This window comes from Vulpes vulpes, chromosome 13, assembly GCF_048418805.1.
Source record: "Vulpes vulpes isolate BD-2025 chromosome 13, VulVul3, whole genome shotgun sequence".
Classification (NCBI taxonomy): domain Eukaryota; kingdom Metazoa; phylum Chordata; class Mammalia; order Carnivora; family Canidae; genus Vulpes; species Vulpes vulpes.
The window spans coordinates 147,274,787-147,301,411 of record NC_132792.1 but is presented as its reverse complement, the minus strand read 5'-3'; the positions used below and the strand labels follow the sequence as shown (position 1 = coordinate 147,301,411).

The following is a 26,625-nucleotide window of genomic DNA, read 5'->3' as shown; positions in this document are numbered from 1 at the left end:
ACCTGGGTGGCTCAACGGTTGGGTGCCTGCCTTCAGCTCAGGTCCTGATCCCGGAATCCGGGATCGAGTCCCACATCAGGCTCCCTGCAAGGAACCTGCTTCTCTCTCTGCCTATGTCTGTGCCTCTCTCTCTCTGTCTGTGTCTCTCATGAATAAATAAATAAATCTTTAAAAAATAAAATAAAATAAACCAGAAGATGGGGTCATGGAGTTGATGATTTCAGTTCAAAATAGCTAGATGATTCTTTAAATCCAGAATTTAGCTTCTTTTTTTCTTTATAAATGTTCTGTGGTTCAGAAGCATCTCAGGGAAAGAAAATTCAATATAAGTAGGAGAGGGCATCGCATGCTCATGTTCTTTGGAGAACAGGGCCAACTGCTAGAAACTGTTGAAATGAGGACAGAAGTGAGGTAGTGAGGGTCCTGATAAAATAGTACTTCTCTTCAGACCCACCTGGTTTCTAGGTAAGACTGTTGAGGGGAAGAAGGGGTAGAGGCACACCTCATCTGACTTAGTGTTTCTAGCCCTAGCTAAGTGTCTGTCATGCAGTATGGACACCAAAGGCTGGTGGATAAATGATAGGAAGAACAGCTGCTGAGATCATAGGTGACATGGACAACCTGGCCAATGAATAAAAGCCTGTGTTTTGGAGCCAGGGAGCCCTGGCTTTGAATTTTACCTCTCCTGCCTCCTTTCCTGTGTGGCCTGACATATGTTCTTTTACCTACTGAGACTGTGACTTCCCTATTGTAAGTGGGACTACTTACTGTTGGGATTTCTAGGAGCCAATATGAAAGTGGTCCTCTACTCCTGAGTTCTGAACAGACTGTGAGAGTGATGGCAATTGAATTATCAGTGTCTACTGATAAAGGCAGCTGGAGATGTGGCTTCCATCTATGGCAAATGGTCTTACTAATAGCCCTGTCCTGTATCAATGGAAATGTGAAGAGTGGGAATACAACCCCCCTCAACACCTGCCTCCCAAGGCTTTAGGATGGAATGATTTCATTTAGGTGGGCAATCAGGAAGCCTTAATTTTCACTCTTCTCTCTCAACCAGATTTTGAATATTTTGGAAATCGGCTGAAATGAGCAGAGACTGGGCTATATAGGACTACTAGGCCTTTATTTAAACAAACAAACAAACAAATAGACAGACAAACAAAGCTGGATGTGCCTGCTGCAGCCTGATGGGCTGTTCTGGCCCCTAATGAGTGATTCTTTGGGGCCAGGTAGGAAATGGCTTTCTTAATGCAAGATGGAGGAATAGTTCCAACGAAATGTTTAGGAAACCCACTATTGCTAAAATGAGTTCCAGCAATAATGCCATAAGTAATAATAATAATAATAATAATAATAATAAATAATAATAATAAACCTTTCTTGAGCTATATTTTTAGAAGTTTAATCTGCTAGATCAGATTAGATTCTGGCTAATTTCCTTATTTAAGAACTTAAGAGAAATCCAGAGAAAAATGGCACCATCACCTTGATGAGAGTCAGGAAGAGACTTATTTTTAACTACTTGGAACAGTTTGTAAGATTCCTAAAAACTTTGTACCTCCACCCCTCTTTGCTATTTTTATAATCATTGTCTGCTCGCCTACAGTAATTAGCTAGAAAGGTCTGAAAATGGAAAAGACGTGCATCCACATTTTCAGTAGCCACAAGCTGCTGATCCTGCCAAGTAGGTGAGGAACCCAGGAGGGGAGAGCAGGTCATAGCATCCTGCAGGCTGCATCTCAGGAGTCTGTGGAGGGAGGAAAAAATGAGAGAGTGGCTGAGTGGAGATGGGGGTGGAGGGCATAGGCAGTGAATCTAGGACAGAGAAATTACCGTAAGTTCTTAATCAGCAAGAGACCCAGGTACGCTAGACTAAAATTGACGCTTACAACAGCCAAAAAATTATTTGTTGACATTTTCTGGTTTAAAAATAAGACTAACAGCTCCTTTTAAGTGAGTTATCTTAATATTTCAGCTATTTTAATTTGGATTTATGGATCAAGTGGTCGAAATAATTTAAAAATTCATTCATAAATCTTGGCTATCAGAAAGTAAGTAGGACTTGTGGGTTATTTGACAACACTCTTGTGTACATTAGTTTTACCTAGATCCTTTGATGGCTGATATTTTATCCTAAAAGTGGCAGTACAGGATGGGGAACATTCCCCATCCCTGTGCTCAGGCTTAGAATACGCTGAAACTTGTGGGATGAACATTTTACCCAAATATAGACCTTTTGGTGATTAAGCTAATTTACTCTTTTCAAACTGTGACATCCTGTTTATAAGAAAGAGGGCTTATAAAAGTCATCTTGAGTATGAACTAACTTTTAAAATCAACATGTTGGTGAACTTATGTGTTAATAAGTGAGTCACAACTATTTGGATGAAGATTTTCTGGTTTTGAAAGAGAAAGTACTTGGGAAAAAATGTCATTTTGGTTTCATTGAAATGGAAACATTTGAAAAATGGAATTTTCTAGTGAGCCTATCATATAACAAGTTTCCACACACACTTCTTAAGTCACTTCTGTGAATTTGTAGAGCTGCTTCTCCCTTGGGCCAAGTCTTAACCATCATGAGATGTGTTTGGGCCTCCACAGTCCTTCCCAGAAATGATATTTTAAAAAAATTTACACAAGGTAAAATTTCTACAATATTTTGAAAATAACATTGTTAATTTTTGAAACTATGTTTTTCAAATTATTATTTGTCCCAAAAGAAAACTGAACTTGTGTCTATTCATATTACTTGCCTGATAGAAAAATGTTCTCTTTTTACTCTGACCCTTTGATATTTGAAAATGTCATCGTGGGTAACTCAAAGTCTAATTTATGTGTAGTGATGCTACATTTGATATTTTATGTTTGACTTTAATGTATACTTGCTATTTATTAGCTGTTCTTCTCAATGCATAGATTGAATTTTTGTGAATTGAGTACATCCATGACCCCTCTAAGCATCCCACCTCTGTGTTGTTCTTACTACAGTCTTTGTCTCCTGCTCTGCTCTGTTGAGCATTAGATCTGTAATTTAAGGATCCTACTATGTACCTCCACTTATTGACACCTCAAACATTTCAAACTTATCATGTACCAGTTGAAATTAATATTTTTTTGAGTTTATTTGTTTTACTTATGAATCTCTACACCCAACTTGGGGCTCAAACTCACAACTCCCGGATCAAGAGTTGGTATTCTTCTGACTGAGCCCGCCTTTTTTAAGTCACTGTTTCTTCCTTTGTGTTTCCTGTTCAGTTGCTGGTACCATCTCCCAACAGAGGGATTCTGATCATCCCAGAGCCCTTCTTTGATGCCTCTACTGCCTTTTCTTTCCATTTCAACCCTAACTCAGGCACAATAAACTCTTGGCTAGTTCAGAACAAAAGTTTCTTACAGGACTTCTCTGCCAGCCTTCCTTCTCTGCAGCTGGATCTTTCTGTGCATATGGTCAAACATGAATGATAAGATGACTTATCATCTATCAACTTTACCTATGCCCCATCTCATTAGGAACAAGTTTTTACAATCTGATACAACTCATTTTTTCTAGATTCCTCTCTTCTACTCATCTACTCCCTGGCTGCCATCCATGTGTAGTCTTAGCTACGAAGAGTCCTTTGAATATGCCACATCGTTTTACACTGAATTTTTCTCTGTTTTTATCTTCATTACTGAGACGCCCCTTCTTTTTTCTTCCCCTTCTCCTTCCAGAAGTAAAAAAAATCATTTCTTCCATGTCATCTTATAAGCAGGGGACATGTTTTTGCTTCACTTGATCTACCCTATTATGAGTAATTGTCTATGTGAGGCTTTCTCAGGTTAAATTGTGAATTTCTCAAGAGAGAGACTGGTTCCTGTCTCTCATGAAAAGAAGGAACTGTTTGGGAATTACTAAGTCCCCCATTAATATGTGCTGAAGTAGGGATGTGTTGAAATATATTCAGATTCTCAGAGCTGCAGTTTCTGTATCAAATGGATGGAGAAGTAACAAGATTAGAGTAAAACTGAAGAGATTCTTTGATAAATTTTTCTAGAAAGCCAAGGATTTAAATATGTGAAATATGTGGGAATTCCTCTGAAAAGTCAGAAAATAATGAATGGCAGTATATCCTCTCTAAATTACTCTTTGTTCCAATTAGACCCACCGAGGCATTGTCTCAGGCATTCGTTATCAATCCATTGTATTGGTGATTTTAGACTAAGAACCAGTTTCTGTCCAGGTCAACTTTTAATTGATCAGTTAACATGTATTGACTGGGTAGCATGAATTGATTGGCAGTAACATAAATATGCTAAGTTAAATGCATCCCCAGGGAAGTGTTATTTCTGTCTTCTACTTGTTACAGTAGAGGTGGAAAGAAATACTCATGGAATACTTAAGTGCTAGACTAGTTGAGGCAGATTATAATAAACAAAAAAGAAACATAGAACAAAGAAAGATTATGATCTAGAGATAAATGAAAGATCTCATTAAGAAGAACCTAGTGACTGAATATAACACTTGGATGTTAACTAACTGGGATTAAAATAAAAACTTAAAGGAAAAAAAAGAAACCTAGTGACTGGTTCTTGAAAAACAGATAAGGATAGGAAAGAATCCCATATGAAGAAAATAATGTGGATCAATTAACAAGGATTTCTGTTGTGTAAGCCAAAATTCAGTTGATGCCTTTAGCAAGTATCCATGTTGTTTTCTTTCATGAATATGAAGTTATTTTGTTCTGCTTAATTTTTCTCACACAGGTGGATCAGATATTGAATATCTAGACTTCTATAAGCCCGTCGTGTGGTTTTGGATCCTCGTTGGGCTTGCTTACTTTGCTGCTGTCCTGAGCATGATTGGAGACTGGCTCCGAGTGATATCAAAAAAGACAAAGGAAGAGGTAAGAGTTAAGGAAAGTGCGAAAAACATTCCCAATTAAGGGGCACCTGGGTGGCTCAGACGGTTAAACGTTTGCCTTAGGCTCGGGTCATGATCTCAGGGTTCTGGGATTGAGCCCCACTTTGGGCTCTCTGCTCAGCAGAGTTTGTGCTCTCTCTCTCTCAAATACATAAAATCTTTAAAACAAAACAAAACCCCTCTTATTTAGCTAATTCAGTAAAAGTTATTTTTCATCATTTTTGACATTTAAAAATAAATGTTACTTAAGAGTTTTAATATTTATATGTTTGGTGTGAATTTGATGTATGTTAAGTGTAACTCACTTAGCAAATACTGGCTGAACACCTCTACGTACCAGATGCTATAGAGGTGCTGAGGCTAATTTATAATGAAAAAAGATGTAATTTAAAATATTTCCCTCAATATTTTTCCATTTTCTTTTTATATTTTTCCTGAAGAGCACAAACTAAATGTTATTCCATAAAAAGAAATACAATAGAAAATGCTTATGTCAAGATCCCAATTGCATTAAAAGTGAATGTATCACATTATATTGAATTGTTTGACTATATTGATTTACTTCTTTCTTATAAATATCTCTATAAATGTGTGCAGGTACACAGGTGCCCAAAGCTGTATGCATTATGGCCAAGTTCCCTGGGTACAGAATTCATATGTTCAAAAATACATTCTTTAACCTATTTTATAGCAACTATACCTATAGAAATGAGCATTAACATTTTGACCCATAAAGATTTGGAAAGTTTAACATTTCAGTCTTCTTGAAATTTTATACTTTGGGAATTACATTATGATTTCATAGTTACAGGCCCAGAAGTATTATCAGTTTGAGTGTGACAGAGTTGTGTCTTATTATGAATTTTGTATTTTTGGTTTCTAGGTTTTAGCCAACTTTACCAATTTTTTTAAAGAACAAATCTGTAACACCTGTAACTGTTGTGCCTATTGTCTTCCTTTACTTATCCCTCCATTTCATTATCTGGTGGTGATCATATGCCAGGAGACACCAATGTCAAAATCTTTGATACAGCAAACATGATTCCTTAAACATAAACACAAAAGAAATAGAATAAGATAGGAAACAATAAAATTAAGTTTTTCCTTACAAATAAATAGTTTCTTTGAAATTCATCAAATCATATAATTTCTTAACAGTACCCAAGGTGCCTATAGTATTTAGAAAGATGTTGTTATCCAGCACTTCCCTTCATGGATATCATATTCCTCAGTTAGAAATTCACATAGTCTGTATGCATTAATCTATGTCTTAGTTGCACCATAAAACCAAAATCTTTTACTATAAACATATAAGCAAGGCAGTGTGCATGACATTCTGGTTTAAATCATGAGAAAAATTTTGCTTTGAGCAAGACCCCAATTGATTCACCTCCTTCTTAGATTCATTGTGTGTGTGTGTGTGTGTGTGTGTGCGCGCGTGTGTTTGTGAGAGAGACAGAGAGAGAGAGAATGAATGTGAAAGACAGAGAGAATATTATAATTGTTTTAACTTCACTGTACTTTTAAGGATCTTGAGATGCTAAGGGAAAAAGGGAAATTATAACTAGGAAATGTTTTGGGTAACATAACTAAAAAAGACTTCTCAAACATCTAGCTATAAATTGGCTATTAAATGGATTTTTTAGAAATATCCACAAGTGTTTATTTTTTAATTAATTTTTAAAATTTGACACACAATGTTTCATTAGTTTCAGGTGTACAACATAGTGTTTCAACATCTCTATACAAATGTGGCTACTATTTGCCACCATACACTGCTATTATAAGATCATTGACTATATTCCTACGCTGCCTTTTATCCCTGTGGGCTTATTCATTCCATAAGTGGAAGCCTGTATGGAGATTCACACTCCCCTTCACCCATTTTGCCCATCTCCCCAACTCCCTTTCCCTCTGTCAACCACCACTTTGTTCTCTGTATTTATTGGTCTGATTCTTCCAAGCATTTATTTTGTAAGTAAAAGAGAATTCAACAGAACATATCTTCTACAATTAGATCGGAAAAGTTCTGTGAAAGGCACATGCACACATATTATAAATGTACTATATATTATATGCATACATGCATCTGTAAATACTAAAAATATTGTGGAGCACAGTCAAAAAGTTTGAAAGCCACTAAGGCATGTAGAGAACAGTGGGAAATTTTGTTTTTATGACACTGGTATAGACTATTTGATCAAAGTTTAAAACCTGTGTTACTAAAAACCAGTGTTTTCTGTGATAGGACTAGCTGGTACAAAGCATTAACACACTTCTCCAGAGGAATGAGATAACAATCTGCTTTAGTCTGCTCAGGCCGCCATAACAGAATATCATTGACTGCAAGACTTAACAGACATTTATTTTCTCATGGTTCTGGAGGCTGGAAATTCATAATCAAGGTGCCAGCAGGGTCAGTTTCTGGTCATATCTCTGTCCTCAGCTTGCAGATGCTGCCTTCTTGCTGTGTCTTTGCATGTCCTTTTCTCTGGGCAGCTGCGTGGAGAGAGAGCCCTGGTGGACATCAGCCCTATCCATTCAAGGATGCACCCTCATGACCTCATTTAACTCATGTTACCTCTTTAGAGGCCCTATCTCCAAAGAGAGTCACATTGGGGGTTTAGGGCTTTATAGGACACATTTGGGGTCATAACACAGTCCTTTGAAATAAAGTTAAATTTCTACCTTATGTGGTTTATTTAACATGAAAGACAAGTTCAATGTGATCTTCATGATTCTCAAACAGAAGTATGAGTCGGATCAGTGTTTTCATGCTATTAAACACTGAAAAGTAGTAAACTTTTTTTTCTTACTATAAGTCTTTGAGCTTTCACCTAACCTTTTGAGTTACCTGCAGTTTCTGGTGACTGCATGTAGAAAGCTCATGTGAGTAAAGGCTATGAACAAAAGTTACTGTGAGCCCTCCTGGAGCTGCAGCTGCACCTGCTCTGCATGATTGAGCCAATTGCAATAGAGCCTCAGTTTGAGCAGATGTGTGTTTTCTTATTTATTTATAATGCAATTTAGGGAAATGACAAAATTGAGTTACAGATTCAGCAGAGGAATGTGAAGAAAGAAGGGATAGACAATTTATAATTTATCTATAGATGATCAAAGCCAAAGTTTCTATAAACGGAACTAGTACAAAAATGTCTATGGTGATGGAAGAAGGGTTATTCAGTTATTTTATTTTGAAATAACTCACGAAAGGGTATAATGAAATAAAATACAACTAAATACAGTCTAGTTGTCATCTTTAATAGATGGACCATGCATACTGGGTGTCTGCTCACTGTGTATTCCTTACCTTCTGTACCTAAACTATTCCAGATTCTGTAACCTTTACAAACTTCCTGCATGTTCAGAAGCAACAAAATTATGTCTAGTTTTCAGTTTTGATAACTAAAAAATGCTACATATTTTTGATAGCTTGAAATTCTCTCTATTAAAAATGTAACTAATACAGAATATACGAAATATTATATAGCATTAAATTTGCAAGTGATAATATTAAAGCACATGCTTTCCCATGAATGAAAATATTTTGACCAATAATATCAGTTATGTATTTTTTTGAGAAACAAATATTCTTAAACCATCTCAGTTGAGTATAGATACATAAATCTAATCATATGTGGCTTTATTTCTGTCTTTTTTTTTTGTTTTTTTTGGTTTTTTTTGTTTTTTTTTTATTTCTGTCTTTTTTTATCCTAAAGTATATTTCGTTCCCAAAGATGACAAATTTTACTGAAAATATGGTTTGAAATAAGGAGAAATTGTTTTTAGTGAACATGTTGATATAAAATATGTTGGTATAGCTAATCCATTCTGAAATGTTTGCAGAAGAAATGGTTAGTTGAAGCAACAGTGCATTGTTTCAAAATGTCACACATAATTATAGTTGATCGGCATTCCTTAAGGGAAATAATAATGACCTCAATCATTTTTCCATGGAGACACAGGAGTTTCTGTAAAAGTATTTGTTTCATTATTTTAAAAAAGTTTAATGGAGAGTAAGCACATGGTCAACAAGAAGAATTGGTATGACTAATTAGCTTTTCCTATTAAGCCATGTACCCTCTTCTGAGAAAATGGTGTTTGCATTTAGAAAAGAAAGGTTACTTAGGTAACCTTTAAACAACTAGCTGAGGTAGGTGCAATAAAAATAAGATGTGACCACAAAAGTCAGAAGGGAAAATTTTAAGCAAGCACAGAATAGTGCATCCTTATTATGCATAGTTTCCTACTGTTTACATCCCTTGCTTTGAAAAGCCTGTGATTTCTATATAGTTCTTGTAGTGATTAATGTATACATTCCAGCTTCTGGAGTGTTCCGTCCATATGTGAGACAAACACCACCACAGGATGCCAGTGTTGTCAGACCACATGGCGCTGCAGCTGGCCCCAGTGAGTGGACAGCCAAACATCACTTCTATATCAATATCATGTTTTTGTACTCTCTGGAGGTGTTCATTGTAATGGAGAAGCTCACATTAGTGGGTTGGCCTTACATCATAGTCAGCTGCCTTTGGTTGGGAAGCTGTAGTGCCAGCAGCCTTGCAAGACTGTGCCTGGAACTTAGTCTACCCCCAGGGACCTGAAAATATGGAGGAAGACGGTTTTCTGCTGCAGCTGAGCTGGTGGCAGCATTTGGTCTTTCCCGAACCTCACTCGGGACAGTGAGGCCTCCCTTCTGTGGAAGAGCTGGGACTTGGCAGCCCTTTTTTCCTGTCCAGGATCCGCAGTTAAAGAGCATTTGCAGCCTGAGTCCTGGAAAGGTAGCAGCAGACCACCTTCAGTTATTTCTTGTGGGAGAAGTGCTTTTAATATGAAAGGCTTGTATGCCATTTGAAATAGGTTAGACTTTATTTTGAAGACCTCAGGGAGCCACTGAAGGATTTTAAGTAAGTGGAATGAATGAGCTTGTCAACAGTGAGGAAGATGGATTAGAAACAAAGCTGGGTGCAGGAAATCATTCGGGAGAGCTTAGTGCAGGAATCCAGGTACTGAATGAAGGCTCTATTGTGGCAGTGGGATGGAGATGAAGGTATGGGTTTCAAAATTATTTGGAGGATAGAAGGAATAGGATTTGGTAACCCATTAGCTTTGGTCAGTAAAGAGAAAAGGGGTGACATCCATGGTTCTGGCTTTGGATGGAATTACAAAACACAGGAGAATGAGAGATTCTGAGGGAGGAATGAAGATGCCATTTTGGAGATGATGTGATGTGATGGAAGGATGTGTTGGATAGTAGGTGGCTAATGCAAGTGTAAACAAAGTTAGAAGGATGGGAGCCGGAGAAATAGTTTGGTGGTGATGTGGGGGTGGCCATCGCTACATAAATGACAGTGTAAGTTGTGAGTATAGATAAATTCACCCAGTTGAGATTTGTAAACAAATAGAGCTAAAAATGAAACCTGGAGTAATAGCTTCATTTAAGGAGGAGGGGGTGGAATACAGAGACTATAAAGGACAATCTAGTAAATCATATATTCAAATACATTACTTCAGGTGTGCCTGGGTGGCTCAGTGGCTGAGCATCTGCCTTCAGCTCAGGTTGAGGTCTCGGGGTCCCAGGATCAAGTCCCGCATCGGCCTCCCTGCAGGGAGCCTGCTTCTCCCTCTGCTGTCTCTGCCTCTCTCTCTGTGTTTCTCATGAATAAATAAATAAAATCTTTAAAAAACAAAAAAACAAACAAAAAAACCCAAATACATTTCTTCACAGTAGGGTCTGTTGGAAGGACAAAGGAGTTGAGATTTTGAAGAGAGAGTAATTGAAGTGATGGATCAAATCAGCTAAAGACAATGGGATTCGAAGAAAAGGAATCTAACATAAGGCAGATAAGTAAAGTAACTAGAATTCCCTATGAGGTTATGCTCCAGGGGTGCCACCCCTGTAGGGAAAAAAGTGTAAGCATCACTTCCTGGAATTGTGCCATGGAATGGGTATTCTAAGACGGTTCTTTGGGCATATCCAGCACAATTCCCAAAACCAATATATTTTTTAATGGAAATAAAAATTTTTTAATGGAAATAGGAGCCTTGGAGCACAAGTAATAGAAAACTGTGTGCATGGTGCTGCCTGAGGTCGAGCAGCATTGGCAGCCCTGATCCTGGGCACTGCTGGGCATGCATACATGGTGAGTATGGGTGGTGATGGGGTGGCAGGTGAGCTGTGGAACGGTGGTGTCAGGTTGGCAGGACAGGAAAAAGACTGGAAGCATGGAGACCAGCTGGGAGATTATTTAACGTTGAATTCATTCCTAAATCATTCATTTAAAAAATACTAAGTACTCTATGATGAGTGCTGCATTAGGTTCTGGGAGTAACTTCATTGGTGCTAGTTTGAGGCTGATGTCTTTCTTGGGAAGATTCCATAGGTGGTGCAGTCCCTAACTGATCTTTATAATGTTTGCTTTTATTTTCCTTCTAGAGATGGAAAAGGGAATTTTGACTAAAAAGGCGTAGTCTTGGATTAGTTCCTAAAATATCCTGCTTTACTTTTTTCTTTTCTTTCCACCCCACACCCTACTTCCCTCCCCTTCCTTTCTTTAACCTTCAAAAAGCATATCAAACTTTGTAGTTGTTGCTTTGATTTCCAACAGGTAGAGGGGAGGAGCATTACTGTTTAGTTCAGATTCTTTCTTGGTATATTTGTGGTGTTCTCTGTTGAGATGCTAAAGTAGTTATAAATGATTGAAGTTGGGCTATGGGCACAATATACAGTGATCATAAGTCTTCACAGGTTTATATTCCAGTGCATATAACTCTTTGTCTAAAGGGATAAAATAAAATAAAATAAAATAAAATAAAATAAAATAAAATAAAATAAAATAAAAAGAGGCAGGCAATATCACAATGTGTTACTTAAAACAAGGCAGAAATAAATAGCTCTTTTCTATCCTGTGGGGAAGGAGGTATCTGTCACTGTGCTATGGGGAAAAGCTCAGAACAGTCAGACTTTGAGGTTCATCTGCTGTTCTATATTTGACTCTACTTGGTTGTGCCAGTGAGAAAGATCCTTCTCATTCCAGGTCCAGCCCCTTTAGTAAACAGGAGATCTAGCTAGTAAATCAGATATTTTTAGGAAATAGGAATTTGGGAAGGAGAATCAAAATAAATAAAAGAACAAATAACAATGTAAAACTTAAAGTATGCTTTGAGGAAACAGTAACTCTTACACACCAGTCAGTATGTGTCTAATTTTTAAATGAATTTTATGGACAGCCATTTCTATAGAACCAAGACCCCAAATTATGTCTCTAGATCATTCCAGGATTATATTGCATACCATGAACCTTTGCAGATCCAACGTTAGAAGTTCTTACAAGTCAAAATAGATGCTAAAAACAAAATAGGATTTGAGAGTGGTAAAAATGGAAATACTTTTCTTCAACAGTATACTTTATTTTTAAATATTAAATGAGATAATGATGCAGAGAGCTCGGCTGTCAAATAGTAATTGCTAATAAGAAAACAAGCACAGAGAGGTGCTCAAGCAGTGACTTGCTTGAGGTTATAAAGCTGGTAAGTGGTAGAATCAGTCATCAACCTAGATGCTGTATTGCCTCCCCAGTGCCTAAAAAAGTTAGTTATGTGTTGTTGTTATTGTTCTTTTTTCTTACTATTATTTTATAGGTTGGCAATATTCACCCATTACAAGTAAGCACCCAAATCTGACCCATTACTGTGCAGCTATAGATAAGGGCTTTGTGAATTTCCCGTGGTCACTGATTGTATTATGGTACACGTCAGTGATCTCTTGAAGCCCTAAAATTTATACATTCTTTAAAATGAATGGAAATGATTTGTATGATTTCTAAAAAGTGCATGGGCTTTGGAGCCTTAGAACTGAGATTTAATACTGTCATAACTATTTACTAGCTTTGCAAACTTCACCAAAATACCTAATTTAGGCCTGAGTCTCCATGTTTTTATAAAGTGAGATTTAACCTTCTTTATGAGTCTGCTTTATAAAGATTCAGTGGGTAGAGTGTGGGATGTGGCTAAATGCTTACTAGATGCTTGCTCTTTTCCTCCTGGATTTCTGAAGAAATTAGTATCAAATTACTGTCCCAAAGCAAATAATCCTGTAAAGCTCTAAACCTATCACCTAGATATCATCATATATTATTCTGAAATGCTATGAATCTTATATGCCCAAATATCTCATCTGGTTGAAATAAAAAGTAAACATAAAAGAAAAGGTAAACAAGAAAACATAACAACTATGTATATTGCTAGAATTTAATCACAAATGCAGAGTCCATTTGAAAAGTCTAGGAAAAATGGATGCAAGAATTTCAGGTATGTTGGATGTTCTATGGACTTGAAAACTAGGTTCTGCATTAAAAGTTCCTTAAATCTACCCACATTACTATTATCTTCATTTTTTTCTTAAATTAGAGCTATAGCTTTTCTGATATCTTGTGGTATGGACTGACTGAGGCACAATCTATTTGTATTTTTCCTTTTATTAACCTGGGAAAGAGTAGCTCAATTGTTACTTTAAAAAAACACACATGCGGGAAGATTCCTTTTTTTCTCTCTCTCTCTTTTAGATTGAACCCTCACTATTTCTAAATTGTAACTTTTGGCTCCAGGTATTTCACGGAATGTCATCTCGTAATGGAAATTCAGAGTAATTTTTTCTATTCATTTGTACATAATAGGAAAATAACTTAAGTTAATAGTTTTTGCCTCAAAGCACTTTATAAGTAATTTTATTTTCTTTCGCTAGAGAGCATATTATGGGGATTTAATGCATCAAGATATAATGTTATCTCCTTTGACTGTTTTGATACCGTCCTCTGTTCTGAGAATTTGTGTTAGGAAAAGTGGTCACCATGAACTTTGCTTTCAAAATTGTTTTTGGACTTTCTTCACCAAACCAACGTATTTGCTTGCCTGTATTCAGAGCTAAAGTCAATCACATTTTACAAAACATCAAACTTGTGTTTGCTGAGAACACAAGCAAGTGTGTTTTCAAAGATGGATCAACAAAATAAATTTGTTTCTAGTTCCTCTCCATAAATGTCTCTTCGTAAAAGAATATTTGTTTGTGGTTGGTTGGAGCTGAGTAGGGGGCCCACTCTAAAGTTTAATCATGGATTATTTTATCATCTTTTGCAACAAAGTGTGGTGATTTGTTTAGTGTTCACTGGATGGCACCCTAATTGTGGTAAAGGAATTTAGTACTTCCTGCCTAAACCTGATTTGAACCGAAAGTATGGTTTCCAATTAAAGATACTGTGTGTGTGCGCGCATGCACACACACACACACATACAGATATAAAATCTGTTTCCAAACAAGGAAGATTACCTAGTCCACCAGTGCAATTCATGAAATATGTGTCTCCTTCCAGACACATGAAGATTGCACTTCCTCTTCTCCTTGTGGTTGGTGAGACATGCATAAATCCTGGCCAATGACTTGTGCCCAGAACTGATATGAACAGAATAAGATTTAACTGCACCTGTGAGCCCCTCAAAAGCTTACTTGCCCCTGGCACAATGACTACAGGAGATTGTGGTGCAATGTCAGCCTGGGTCCCTGAATAACCACAGGGAGCAGAGTCCGCTGCTAATTACCCTGAGTGAGAGATTAACCTTTGTTGCTTAAAGCCACTAAAATTAAGGGGCTGTTTGGTAGAGATTATAACCTTCTCTATTTTGACTGGTCTGGTAAAACATAAACATTGGTCTAATAAAGGAAAGAGTCACAATAATAATAATTTGGAGGATTAAAATTTTATGTCCCATGCTCTTATTTGGTTAATTTTGTATTAGTTTCTAACCCTCTGATGGACTTAGATATATTGTCTGAATTTATAATATTTAAGATATGATGTTACCTGTTTTTATATTATTTGAAATTCACTAATGGTTTTGTTAAAACAGAGGCATCAAGGTAACATTTGAAGCAACCTGCTTTTTAAGGAAACTATAGATGGACTTTAAATTGTACAGAGACCAGATATTCCTGTTTCTGTAAAAAAGCAATCTCTGCTCTCATTTAGGATTATATATTCAATCAGGATTGGGTCCAATGATATTGAGTCTGTTCTATATGTAAACTTTCCAGAAGAAAGACTATTGAACTGATGTTGAATTTCATAAAACCAATGCATATAACACCAGAATAATCATGATATAAAGTGGCAAATATCCTTATATTATTTTTGAAATTTATTAGGTTGACCTGTATCAAATTGTTGACATTCAGCCATTTTTGACTTTAAGAATCACAGTTCCAGGGGTTCAACCTATTATTCTAAGGAACTGTATTTACAAACCAGTTTCTACAAATATAATAATTTTTATATATATTAAATTATATTATAATTTATATTATAATATATCCTATATTATATAATCTGTATTATAATCTATTGGATTATACTGTTGGATTATGATCCACACATTAGGCAAAAATCATATTTGGCTAGATATTGTTTATTTAGTAGTGGCTAAAACTTGCCAAAATGCCATTCAATTACGTATAAACTGTAGACTGGTTATCTCAACTTGAAGACAACCCAATTGGTTGTACTTGTATGTTCCACAAATCTGTCCTCCTTGCACTTGTCAATTGTCACTCCATATTGTAGTTCTGGATTTCTCTTTTCTTTTCTTCCCTGGCTATGTCACAATTGCTGAAGCTGTCTCTGGAGCCACTTCACTCCAATCATGGATATAGATCACTGTATGCAGCTAATATGAGCCTGAGACAATCTATAAGTTTGTGGAAGGCTTGAGGATAACCTAAGGGAATTATAGAGCAGAAGTGAACAATGTAATGCTAGGTGGTCAAAGTGTACTGCTCCTAGAGTCCTTTGGTCATCTTCTCAAAGTGTCCTGCCTCAGTCATTTTTCTCCTCAATTTCTGGCATGGTGGCATATTGTATGGGTCTCTTTATTGCTCTAGACAAGTTTATTCTGTTGGGTATTCCCTCTCCTGAGTGCAGGGACCAAACCAGCAAAAAACCAACTGACATGATAATATAATATACCCAATATATAAAGAATATACAATATATGCAAATATATTTCTCCTGAATGAAGATATACATTTAAATTATTAAACGTCATATAGGTTTGGTCTAAAACAACACCATTTGGACTGCTTCCTCAGGTAAGAGTGTCCAAGAACTAGGAATAGGTACTTGACTTCTTTGTCTGTGATTAAACAAAACACTCACACATGCTCTCCAAAGTAGTCACTTTCATAATGAGGTGGATCCAGCTACAAGGATAAACTCTAGCTCCAGAATATCAGTCTGATTCTGCTCCCTAAAATGTCTGTTTTTTTCATCTTTAGAGTTAAAAAGAGAGAAAAGAAAAAGCTTCTTACATCTTGTAGCTAAGTATCTCTGCTACACATAGTTGTTCATTACTACTCTGGTTTTACTACTTTCATAACTTCTCTCTTAACCAACAAGCACTTAGTTATCTTTTGATGAAAATGTTTGTATGAAATATTTGGTAGAAAACTTAGTAAAAATCAATAATATTGGGAAATCTTACCATACAAAGCAATTTATTCCCCAAACTGGAAGCTTTATATATAAATATGATGGTACTCTTCACAGAATTTCTCATAAATGCCAAGGTTTATAATGTGTTGGTGGTCCTTTCGGTTTCCCGGTGCCTATTTGTGAGAAGCTATAACATTTATTTTAGTGAGGATACTTTTATGCTATCAGGTGACACATACATAAAAGTTTTGTGCTGGCCATTCATTCTATTGGGAATGCCCTTTGCTTTTCTCCAGGATTATCTATCAGGCTCACTTACCAATATTTTCAAGTCTTTTGTTTGTTTTTTAAGATTTTATTTATTTGGGAAAGAGCGTGCGAGCACGAGTAGGGGGAAGGACGGAGGAAGAAAGGGAGAGAGAATCCTCAAGCAGACTCCCCACTGAACATGAAGCCTGAAGTGGGCTCGATCCCAGGACCCCGAGATCATGACCTGAGCTGAAGTTGGAGGCTTTAACCGATTGAGCCACCCAGATGCCCCAAGTCTTTTTTTGTTGTTGTTAAACAACTTCAGTGTTTAATCATGAAAACACCTTTTTTTATATAAATTTATTTTTATTGGTGTTCAATTTGCCAATAAATAGACTAACACCCAGTGCTCATCCCATCAAGTGCCCCCCTCAGTGCCTGTCACCCAGTCACCCCCACCCCTCTACCACCTCCCCTTCCACCACCCCTAGTTTGTTTCCCAGAGTTAGGAGTCTCTCATGTTCTGTCTCCCTTTCTGATATTTCCCACTCATTTTTTCTCCTTTCCCCTTTATTCCCTTTCACTATTTTTTATATTCCCCAAATGAATGAGACCATATAATGTTTGTCCTTCTCCGATTGACTTATTTCACTCAGCATGATACCCTCCAGTCCCATCCACATCAAAGCAAATGGTGGGTATTTGTCGTTTCTAATGGCTGAGTAATATTCCATTGTAGACACAGACCACATCTTCTTTATCCATTCATATTTCGATGGACACCGAGGCTCCTTCCACAGTGTGGCTATTGTGGACATTGCTGCTATAAACATTGGGGTGCAGGTGTCCTGGCGTTTCATTGCATCTGTATCTTTGGGGTAAATCCCCAACAGTGCAATTGCTGGGTCGTAGGGCAGATCTATTTTTAACTCTTTGAGGAACCTCCACACAGTTTTCCAGAGTGGCTGCACCTGTTCACATTCCCACCAACAGTGCAAGAGGGTTCCCCTTTATCCACATCCTCTCCAACATTTGTGGTTTCCTGCCTTGTTAATTTTCCCCATTCTCACCCGTGTGAGGTGGTATCTCATTGTGGTTCTGATTTGTATTTCCCTGATGGCAAGTGATGCAGAGCATTTTCTCATGTGCATGTTGGCCATGTCTATGTCTTCCTCTGTGAGATTTCTCTTCATGTCTTTTTCCCACTTCATGATTGGATTGTTTGTTTCTTTGCTGTTGAGTTTAATAAGTTCTTTATAGATCTTGGAAACTAGCCCTTTATCTGATACATCATTTGCAAATATCTTCTCCCATTCTGTAGGTTGTCTTTGAGTTTTGTTGATGGTATCTTTTGCTGTGCAAAAGCTTCTTATCTTGATGAAGTTCCAATAGTTCATTTTTGCTTTTGTTTTTCTTGCCTTCGTGGATGTATCTTGTAAGAAGTTACTGTGGCCAAATTCAAAAATGGTATTGCCTGTGTTCTCCTCTAGGATTTTGATGGAATCTTGTCTCACATTTAGATTTTTCATCCATTTTGAGTTTATCTTTGTATATGGTGCAAGAGAGTGGTCTAGTTTTATTTTTCTGCCTTTAGGGAAAAAAAATCTTCCCCATTAAGTTAATCAAAATTGCAAATACTAGAACTTTTTACTTCTTCAAAAAATAGTTCGCTGCAATACTGCCCCTCCATTCAGGATCTTTCCTGTATGTACAGCATCACATTTCGAAGAGAAATCAGTATCATAGTAATACTTGATAATTTCATTTGACATAAGTATTTGTTCAATGATTTTTTTCATCTTTGGCTTTAGTGGCCTTTCCTCTTTCACGCATTAAAACTGCTGCTGCAGTAACCAGTATCTGGGAGGGAACATTCACCTTTTTACCACATACCATTTTGAGGCCTCCATCTTGGCCATCCCATTCAAAGTGGAAACTCCTCTATCCCCAGCACTCTTGATTCTCCTTCATTTGCTGTATTTCTTTCATCATATTTACCAGGTTCTAATATCCTATGTGATGCACTCATTTATTAGATACCATTATTTATTTGCTTAATTCTCATCCTAGAAGGTCTTGTTCATAAGAGAAAGAGTTTTTGTAATTTTACTACATCAGAATCAGGTAAAACAGTCCTTGGCATATAATAGACATTCAATAAATGTCTGTCTAGTTGAATGAATGATAAAGGATAGAAATAAAATGGTTCAGAATTCAGAGGAAGTAGAATTCAAAATCCAGAAAAATTTGGAGAAATCTAAAATAACCCAGGGTTTTTGTTTTTGGGTTTTTTTTTTTTTTTTCATACTTACCTTCAGGATTAGTGTATCTTGGACTACTTTAGTGGTAAAAGAGGAATGGGCTAGATTTTCCTCTCTGTCAGGTCAGAAATGCTAATTTAATTTAGCTCATTTTTTACATTTTCAGTGTAACCAAAGTATACCTATTTTGGTTGCTTTTATTCATTCTACTATTGTTTGCAGATATAAATAAATTATAATTAATATGTAAGGGATGATTAACTTCGTGATTAAATAGCTTGACTTATAAACTACTTAGAAGTTTCAATGAGCTAAAACTATTTGTATTTCAATTTTAAAAACTTGAGCAGCTACTCTAAGATATAGTACAAAGTTTGATACCATCAAGCTGGAAGCTAGTTCAAAAGTTAGTCTCTAGCTGTGATCAAATGTCAGGAAAATTTCATTTTTATATCTGATGCAACAGTTTTATGACCGGATGCTTCTTGTCAATTTTCATCTTTTATTGTTGTTTATTTTGCTTTACTTTAAAATAATTGGTCCTTATTATTCCTTTGCAGCTACCTTAAAGAGTACCCTCCACTCCCAGCCTGGACCCATGTGAAATATTGCTTATAGGCAGTTGATTTTATTTTAAGCACCAGGAACTTTTTCCAGAAGACTTTAATATTTTTAAACTTTCTGTGCTATGTAAAATTGGAGTCTTGCTGATTTGAAGGTCATTTATTTTATTTGAAAAGTGAAATGTATGCATGAGTGAAGAAAAATGCAGACAGGAAGGGGAATTCGTACTTAACTGACCTGTTTCTAGAAAACACTACACATAATGATAGTACTGGATAAAATGAAGAGAGTGCTTGGAGAAATTATTTTCTTAACATGGAATTAATTTAATATGGTGTTCTAAAAGAGGAATTGGTATGTTTTCCAAGATCTATAATTGGAAAATATAGTTACTTCTAATGCATCATGCTAAATAATCTGCTGTCTGTTTTTTTAATTAGAAAAATTTGGGCTCAAAAAATGCTGGCCTCAAAATAGCTTTTAATTTCAAATAGCGCAGGTTTTCTTCTCCCATTAGAACTAGCGGGAATATTCTTTATTGGAAATGGTATATCTGAGATTCGATTTAATTCACCTGGATAGTAATGAATGAGCTTTGGGAAAGAAGTAGTACCACTTCCCCTCCTCTCAAAAGTCTTACACACTAAGAGATCCTCAGAACAGGGGTGCCTGGGTGGCTCAGTTGGTTAAGCATCCAACTCTCCATTTGTACTTGGGTCATGATCTCAGGGTGGTGAGACTGAGTCTCAAGTCAGGCTCCATGCTCAGTGTGGAGCCTGCCTAAGATTCTCTTTCTCCCTCTGCCCCTACCCCCTTTTTTTTTTTTTTAATTTTTTTTATTTATTTATGATAGTCACAGAGAGAGAGAGAGAGAGGCAGAGACACAGGCGGAAGGAGAAGCAGGCTCCATGCACCGGGAGCCTGATGTGGGATTCGATCCCGGGTCTCCAGGATCGCGCCCTGGGCCAAAGGCAGGCGCCAAACCGCTGCGCCACCCAGGGATCCCTGCCCCTACCCCTTTATCCCCACTCATACTTTCTTTCTCTCCCTCTCTTAAAAAAAAAAAAAAACCCTTAGACCACTGATAAATTTCTGGCATTTGCAAGCTAAATTAAAATTATTGTGCCTCATTAATAACTACATGTAAAATAAAATATTTATAGTTTTTATAATTTGAGAAGGAAACACTTGGGAATGCCTACTTGACTGGAAGAAACATGTTCCTGGCTTTGAGATATTATGCAGTTTAAAGCCAATCAAAAAATGAAACCGTGGGTTGCCTGGGTGGCTTAATGGTTGAATGTCTGCATTTAGCTTGGGTTGTGATCCAGTATCCTGGGATCAAGTCCCACATCAGGCTCCCCCACAGGGAGCCTCTTCTCTCTCTGCCTATGTCTCTGCCTCTCTCTCTGTGTCTCTCATGAAGAAATAAATAAAATCTTTTAAAAAAATGAAAATGTGACCAAACCAAACCAGTTTGTCCACCTGATACACAGAAAGCCATAGAAACTGACACTGAGCTTTTGCAGTGAAGAAAACTAGGCTGTTAATTGGTGTGGTGCCACCCAGCAGAACAGGGAGGTAATGCTCAAAAGTCCTGAGCTCCCTGATGGCTTCCAAGTGATGGTTTTTAAAGGCAAAATTTTGGGCATGGGTCTCCCGAGAAGCTGAATGCCATTGATGGAGGCCCATGAGCTCATGTTAGCAGGTGTTCTGGTGCCGCTTCACCTAGTCTCCCAGAGGTCTTTTCCATCCCAAGAGACTTGGAATCTAAAAGATATATTCTTTATGTTAGCGATTTCATTCATTCATACATTTGGTGATTATATCTTTAAGGACGTGTTAATTATCTACTTGTGAGCTAGTGGCGTTGCATTCTGACTTGTTCCTTGGCCAATCCAGCCATGCTTAGGGGTGATATGACCTCTAATGTTCATTCTTTCTACTAATGTGACAAGATTGATGCTGCCTTCAAAAATGCTTCACATAGTTTTATATCCAAGGCAGACAAAGGTTCTGTTATCCTGCGTTTGACCAGTGGGAAAGCTCACATGCTTTGCACAGTCTTTTCATGCAGTGGGAGGGTGATACCATTATTAATAGATTTTTTGTAGGAAGCTTAGTGAAAAATGGCAAGTTAGAGCATCCATCTTATCCAAATAAGCAGATTCAATCTTACAAAAAGTCCCCTTGATTTTACAAGTGTAAGCTATGGAATTATTATAAATGTTATTGTTAAATAGTCATATGCTAAAGCTGGGTCTTGTAAAATAATACTTCTTTAAAATAGAGGAAGTTTAGAAATATAAATTTGAAGTTGCTTCGAGAGCCCCTACCTTGACAAATAAACCCTAGGTTCTTATGATGAAAAGTGTGGGTTCTGTAGGTTGAAAGCACAGAACTCAAAAACATTTCAGAGGTTCTTGGGAAATGTTAGTTCTAGAATTGAGTATTTGATGAGCATTCTCTGTTTAACCTGTTTGTCCTGTTGTCTATTTGTGGGTCCTTGCATGCATTCTAATTCCACTGCCAACTGACCCAGAAATAGTGTGAGATGTATATATCTACATCATTGATTGTTTGGCCCTGCTTACTATTACAGATACATTCCATTTGTCCACATTTGGCATCCATGAGTAGCATGATATTCTTGCATTTACTGAGGTCTCAGGTAGCTAGATGATTTGTCTCACAGGGGAATCATATGTATGGCCTGTCCCCATTGGACAATCCGACAATTCGAAGAGATTTTTAAACTAAAGAAATTGAAATTTTTCCTGGAAGTTTCCACCTCCATTATTTAAAGTGCACAAGCAACCAACTTTACATCTGAAGGAAAGGAAGAGAGAGAAGCTAGTGAGAGGGGGACCTGGGAATAATTGAAGCCTTTAACAGCCCTTTTATGAGTCCACAAGATGTTAAAATCAGACCCAAGTAAAAAGTTCCATCTCCTCTCTTTTCTGAGCATTGGTTTAATGTGAGTGGTAATGGAGCAAGGCTTCCTTAGTCAATATCAAATCAAAAGCAATACGTAATGCTGGCAAGGTGCCTGGAGAAGCATTTGGATTTGTCATTGCTTTTCCTCTGCCTTTTCTCAACCTTCTTGAATATTCCTTGCCCCTTTAGTGACTGATATAATTTAGGCTTCATAAAAGAACCAGACCAAGGTATAATAGAGACCCATTATAACACAGCTCTCTGTTAAATGGATACAAACAAAAATGGGTCAAATTGTGTTCTCAAAAGCATGAGGTGAGATCATGAATGCTGTACATGAAAGTCAGCCTGTCTGAGAATTTAGCAGTGAAGAGAATGGGTTCTACTTCACTCTTTTTTGGTATAGAATTCCTTACTTTTTATGGAGTATGAGTAGATGCTTTGGACAGCTTCTGACTGCCACAGGCAAGTGGTGTTTGTGCCCAACATGCTACCTTTCCACATACTCTTTAGAAGCATTTGTTGAGGGTGCCTGGGTCGGTTAAGCATCTGCCTTTGGCTTAGGTCATGATCCCAGAATCCTGGGATCCAGCTTCTCCCTCTCCCTGACTGCTGCTCTGCCTCCTGTGCTCTCTTTCTCTCTGTCAAATAAATTTTAAAAATCTTCAGAAAAAAAGCATTTGTTGAAGGGATATTAAAGTATAGCTCTTTGACTTTACTTTCACAATGAGTGCTTCCTACATTTTATTCTTCTATTCAGTAGTGGTGGTGTTTTCCCCTGAATTCTAAATTCATAAGCCACCAGTGGATACACTTGCAGAGACAGGTTCACAGATTTCTGATCCGTATATACAATACTCAGGGTGAGCCCCCGCACTCTTCTGGGGCAAGAGGCTAACCTGTGTCTTTGTCATGCCCCCAATATTTCCATCGCCCCGTCTTTTGCTTTTTATCTTTTCCTCCTGTTTCTTATGTAGCCTCATTACAGTTTGGTCACATTAACTGAAATACAGTGTCATGCTTGTAAGACAGATCATGTCCTACACAGTGAACAACATTTCTGTAGAACTAATTTGGCAATGCGAGATTGGGTTTGGAGAAAGGCAGCTGTGAACACTTGCTTCATGGGTAGTGAACACTGCATTATTAGACCCTCTCTGCTCCTTTTGTTGAAATAGAGAGTGAAGAAGAATTCTAATTTTGCATTATTTTCCAAAACTACATGACCACTTTTATTTTTTTCCTAAATGTTTGGTTTATACATTCATTTAAGAACAAAAGCATGATTCTTTGTAATCCAATTTAAAGATGGCAATATAAGGGCATCCTATAGACTGGGCTGTCCAATAGAAATATAATGCAAAGCACAAATGCAAGCCACATACGTAACTTGAAATTTTCTTATAGGCTCGCTAAAAAAGTAAAGAAGAAAAGATGGAATTATTTTTAATTATATATTTTATTTGACCCAATATATCCAAACTTGGATCATTTTGATCTATAAATGAGATATTTTACGTTTTTTGCAACAAAATTTCAATATCTAGTATGTATTTAATACTTAACAGCACATCTCAAATCAGATTGGCCATGTTTGAAGTGTCCAGTGTCAGAATGGTAGCAGTCAGTGGAATGGACAGCCCTGCCAGACTAAGATTCGAATATGGATTATAGACAATATTACAGAATATAGACTAAGATCCTCTGGCAGTGACCTGTTTTAAAACAAAGCTGCTTCTTCTGTGCCAATGATATAGATTGTGTTTTTCCTTCTAAACAGGTAGTGTCCCTAATCAATATCATTTCAAGGAATTAGAATGGAGAAGAGTAAAGGGCAAATTGCAAAGGCAATGAAATAAATATGCAAATTCACAATGTTTATTGCACATTACCCAAATGTGTAAATTACTTACGCTTTCCCTTATCTGAAGGAATTCTTGGAGAATATCTTTTTTATATTTCTGTTGATACCCCAGCCTTTTGTCTGATGTGTCAAAGTGAAGAGCTCTACAGTCATATCAGAGGATTTCCATAAATGCCAATGACCCACACTCATGCAGTTGTACATAGGAGAGTTTATGAGAGAAAATTCTGGAAGCAGTATCCCCTTTGAAAAACAAGTTGGAATATAATTTTCCTGGTTCCACTTGGACAATAATGAATATTTTCTCTTACATTCCATTTGCTTAAGTATAATAAAGATTTTTTTAACTGATAGAGGATATACTCAGAGAAAAATGTGTTAACCTCTAAAAATAATACCAGCAAAGAACAACATGAAGACTTGTTCTTTTCTCAATTCTTTGTTACTCATGTCTCATCTTTCTTTTGTATGTGTATGTGTGTCAAGTTTTTATTGAAATTCTACTTAGTTACCATATAGTGTAATATTGGTTTCAGAAGTAAAATGTAGTGATTCATCACTTACATACAAAACTCAGTGCTCATCACAACAAACATCCTCCTTAATACCCATCACCTTTCTAGCCCATCCCCTCCCCTCCAGTAACCCTCAGTTTGTTCTCTATAGTTAATAGTCTCTTATGGTTTACCTCCCTCTCTGTTTGTATTTCCCTTCCTCTATGTTTATCTGTTTTGTTTCTTAAATCCTGCATATGAGAGCAGCTGGGTGGCATGGTCAGTTAGGTGTCTGCCTTCGGCTCAGGTCATGATCTCAGGGTCCTGGGATCGAGCTCTATATCAGGCTTCCCGCTCAGTGGGGAGTCTGCTTCTCCCTCTCCCTCGGCCTTTCCCCCTGCTTGTTCTCTCTCTTTCTGTCAAAGAAATAAAATCTTTTTTAAAAGTTCTGCATATGAGTGAAAAGATATGGTATTTGTCTTCCTCTGACTGACTTATTTTGCTTAGCATAATACATTCTTGCTCCATCCATGTCAAGGGCAAGATTTCATTCTTTTTGATGGCTGAGTAATAGTCCAGTGTGTGTGTGTGTGTGTGTGTGTGTGTGTGTGTGTGTATACTACATTTTCTTTATTCATTCATCAGTTGATGGACATTTAGGCTCTTTCCATAATTTGGCTGCTATAACCATCAAGATGCATGTGTCCCTTTTATTCAGTATTTTTATAGCCTTTTGGTAAATACCTACTAGTGCAATTGTTGGGTCATAGGGTAGTTCTATTTTTAACTTTTTGCAGACCCCTCATACTGTTTTCCAGAGTGGCTGTGCCAATTTACACTCCCACCAACAGTATAAGAGGGTTCCCCTTTCTCTGCATCTTTGCCAACATCTGTTATTTCCTGTCTTGTTAATTTTAGCCATTCTGACAGGTATGAGGTGCTATGTCATCATAGTTTTGATTTGTATTTACCTGATGATGAGTGATGTTGAGCATCTTTTCTTGTATCTGTTGGCCATCTGTATGTCTCCTTTGGGAAAATGTCTGTTCATGTCTTCTGCCCATTTCTTAAATGGATTGTTTTTTTTGAATGTTGAGTTTGATAAGTTCTTTATATATTTTGGATACTAAGTCTTTATCTGATAAAACAACTCCAAAAATCTTCTCCCATTCTGTAGGTTGTCTTTTGGTTTTGTTGATTGTTTCCTTTACTGTGAATAAGCTTTTATCTTGAAGTCTCAATAGTTCATTTTTGCTTTTGCTTCCCTTGCTTCCAGAGACGTGTCTAATCAGTTGCTACAGCTCATGTCAAAGAGGTTGTTCCCTGTGTTTTCCTCTAGGTTTTTGATGGTTTCCTGTCTCACATTTAAGTTTTTAAACCATTTTGAATTTATTTTTGTGTATGGTGTAAGAAAGTGGTCCAGTTTCATTCTTCTGCATGTTGCTGTCCAGTTTTCCCAACACCATTTATTTATTGAAGAGACTATCTAGTTTCCATTGGATATTCTTTCCTGCTTTGTTGCAAATTAATTGACTGTATAGTTGTGGGTCCATTTCTGGGCTTTCTGTTCCCTTCCATTGACCTATGTGTCTGTTTTTGTGCCAGTACCATATTGTTTTGAAGTCCAGAATTGTGATGTCTCCAGTGTTGCTTTTCATTTTCAAGATTGCTTTGGCTTGGAGTGCATGGGTGGCTCAGTCAGTTAAGTGTCTGCCTTCGGCTCAGGTCATGATCCCAGGATCTGAGATTAAGCCCCAGTCAGGTTCTCAACTCAGTGGGGAGCCTTCTTCTCCCTCTCCCTCATGCTCATGCATTTCTCTCAGATATAGATATATTTTTTTTACAAAAAATAGTTTTATTAGAGCAACATGAT

General features: G+C 37.1%; 1 protein-coding gene across 9 annotated transcripts in view; it reads left to right on the top strand.

Moving 5' to 3' along the window:
• Positions 1-26,625, top strand: part of KCNK2 (potassium two pore domain channel subfamily K member 2) — a 198,003-nt gene that overhangs the window by 150,660 nt on the left and 20,718 nt on the right. For all 9 annotated transcript variants that reach the window (XM_072733272.1, XM_072733271.1, XM_026001119.2 and 6 more), the window contains one exon: positions 4,747-4,886. In XM_072733272.1, coding sequence (XP_072589373.1) covers positions 4,747-4,886 — 140 coding nt within the window. The remainder of the gene's footprint in view (positions 1-4,746; positions 4,887-26,625) is intronic.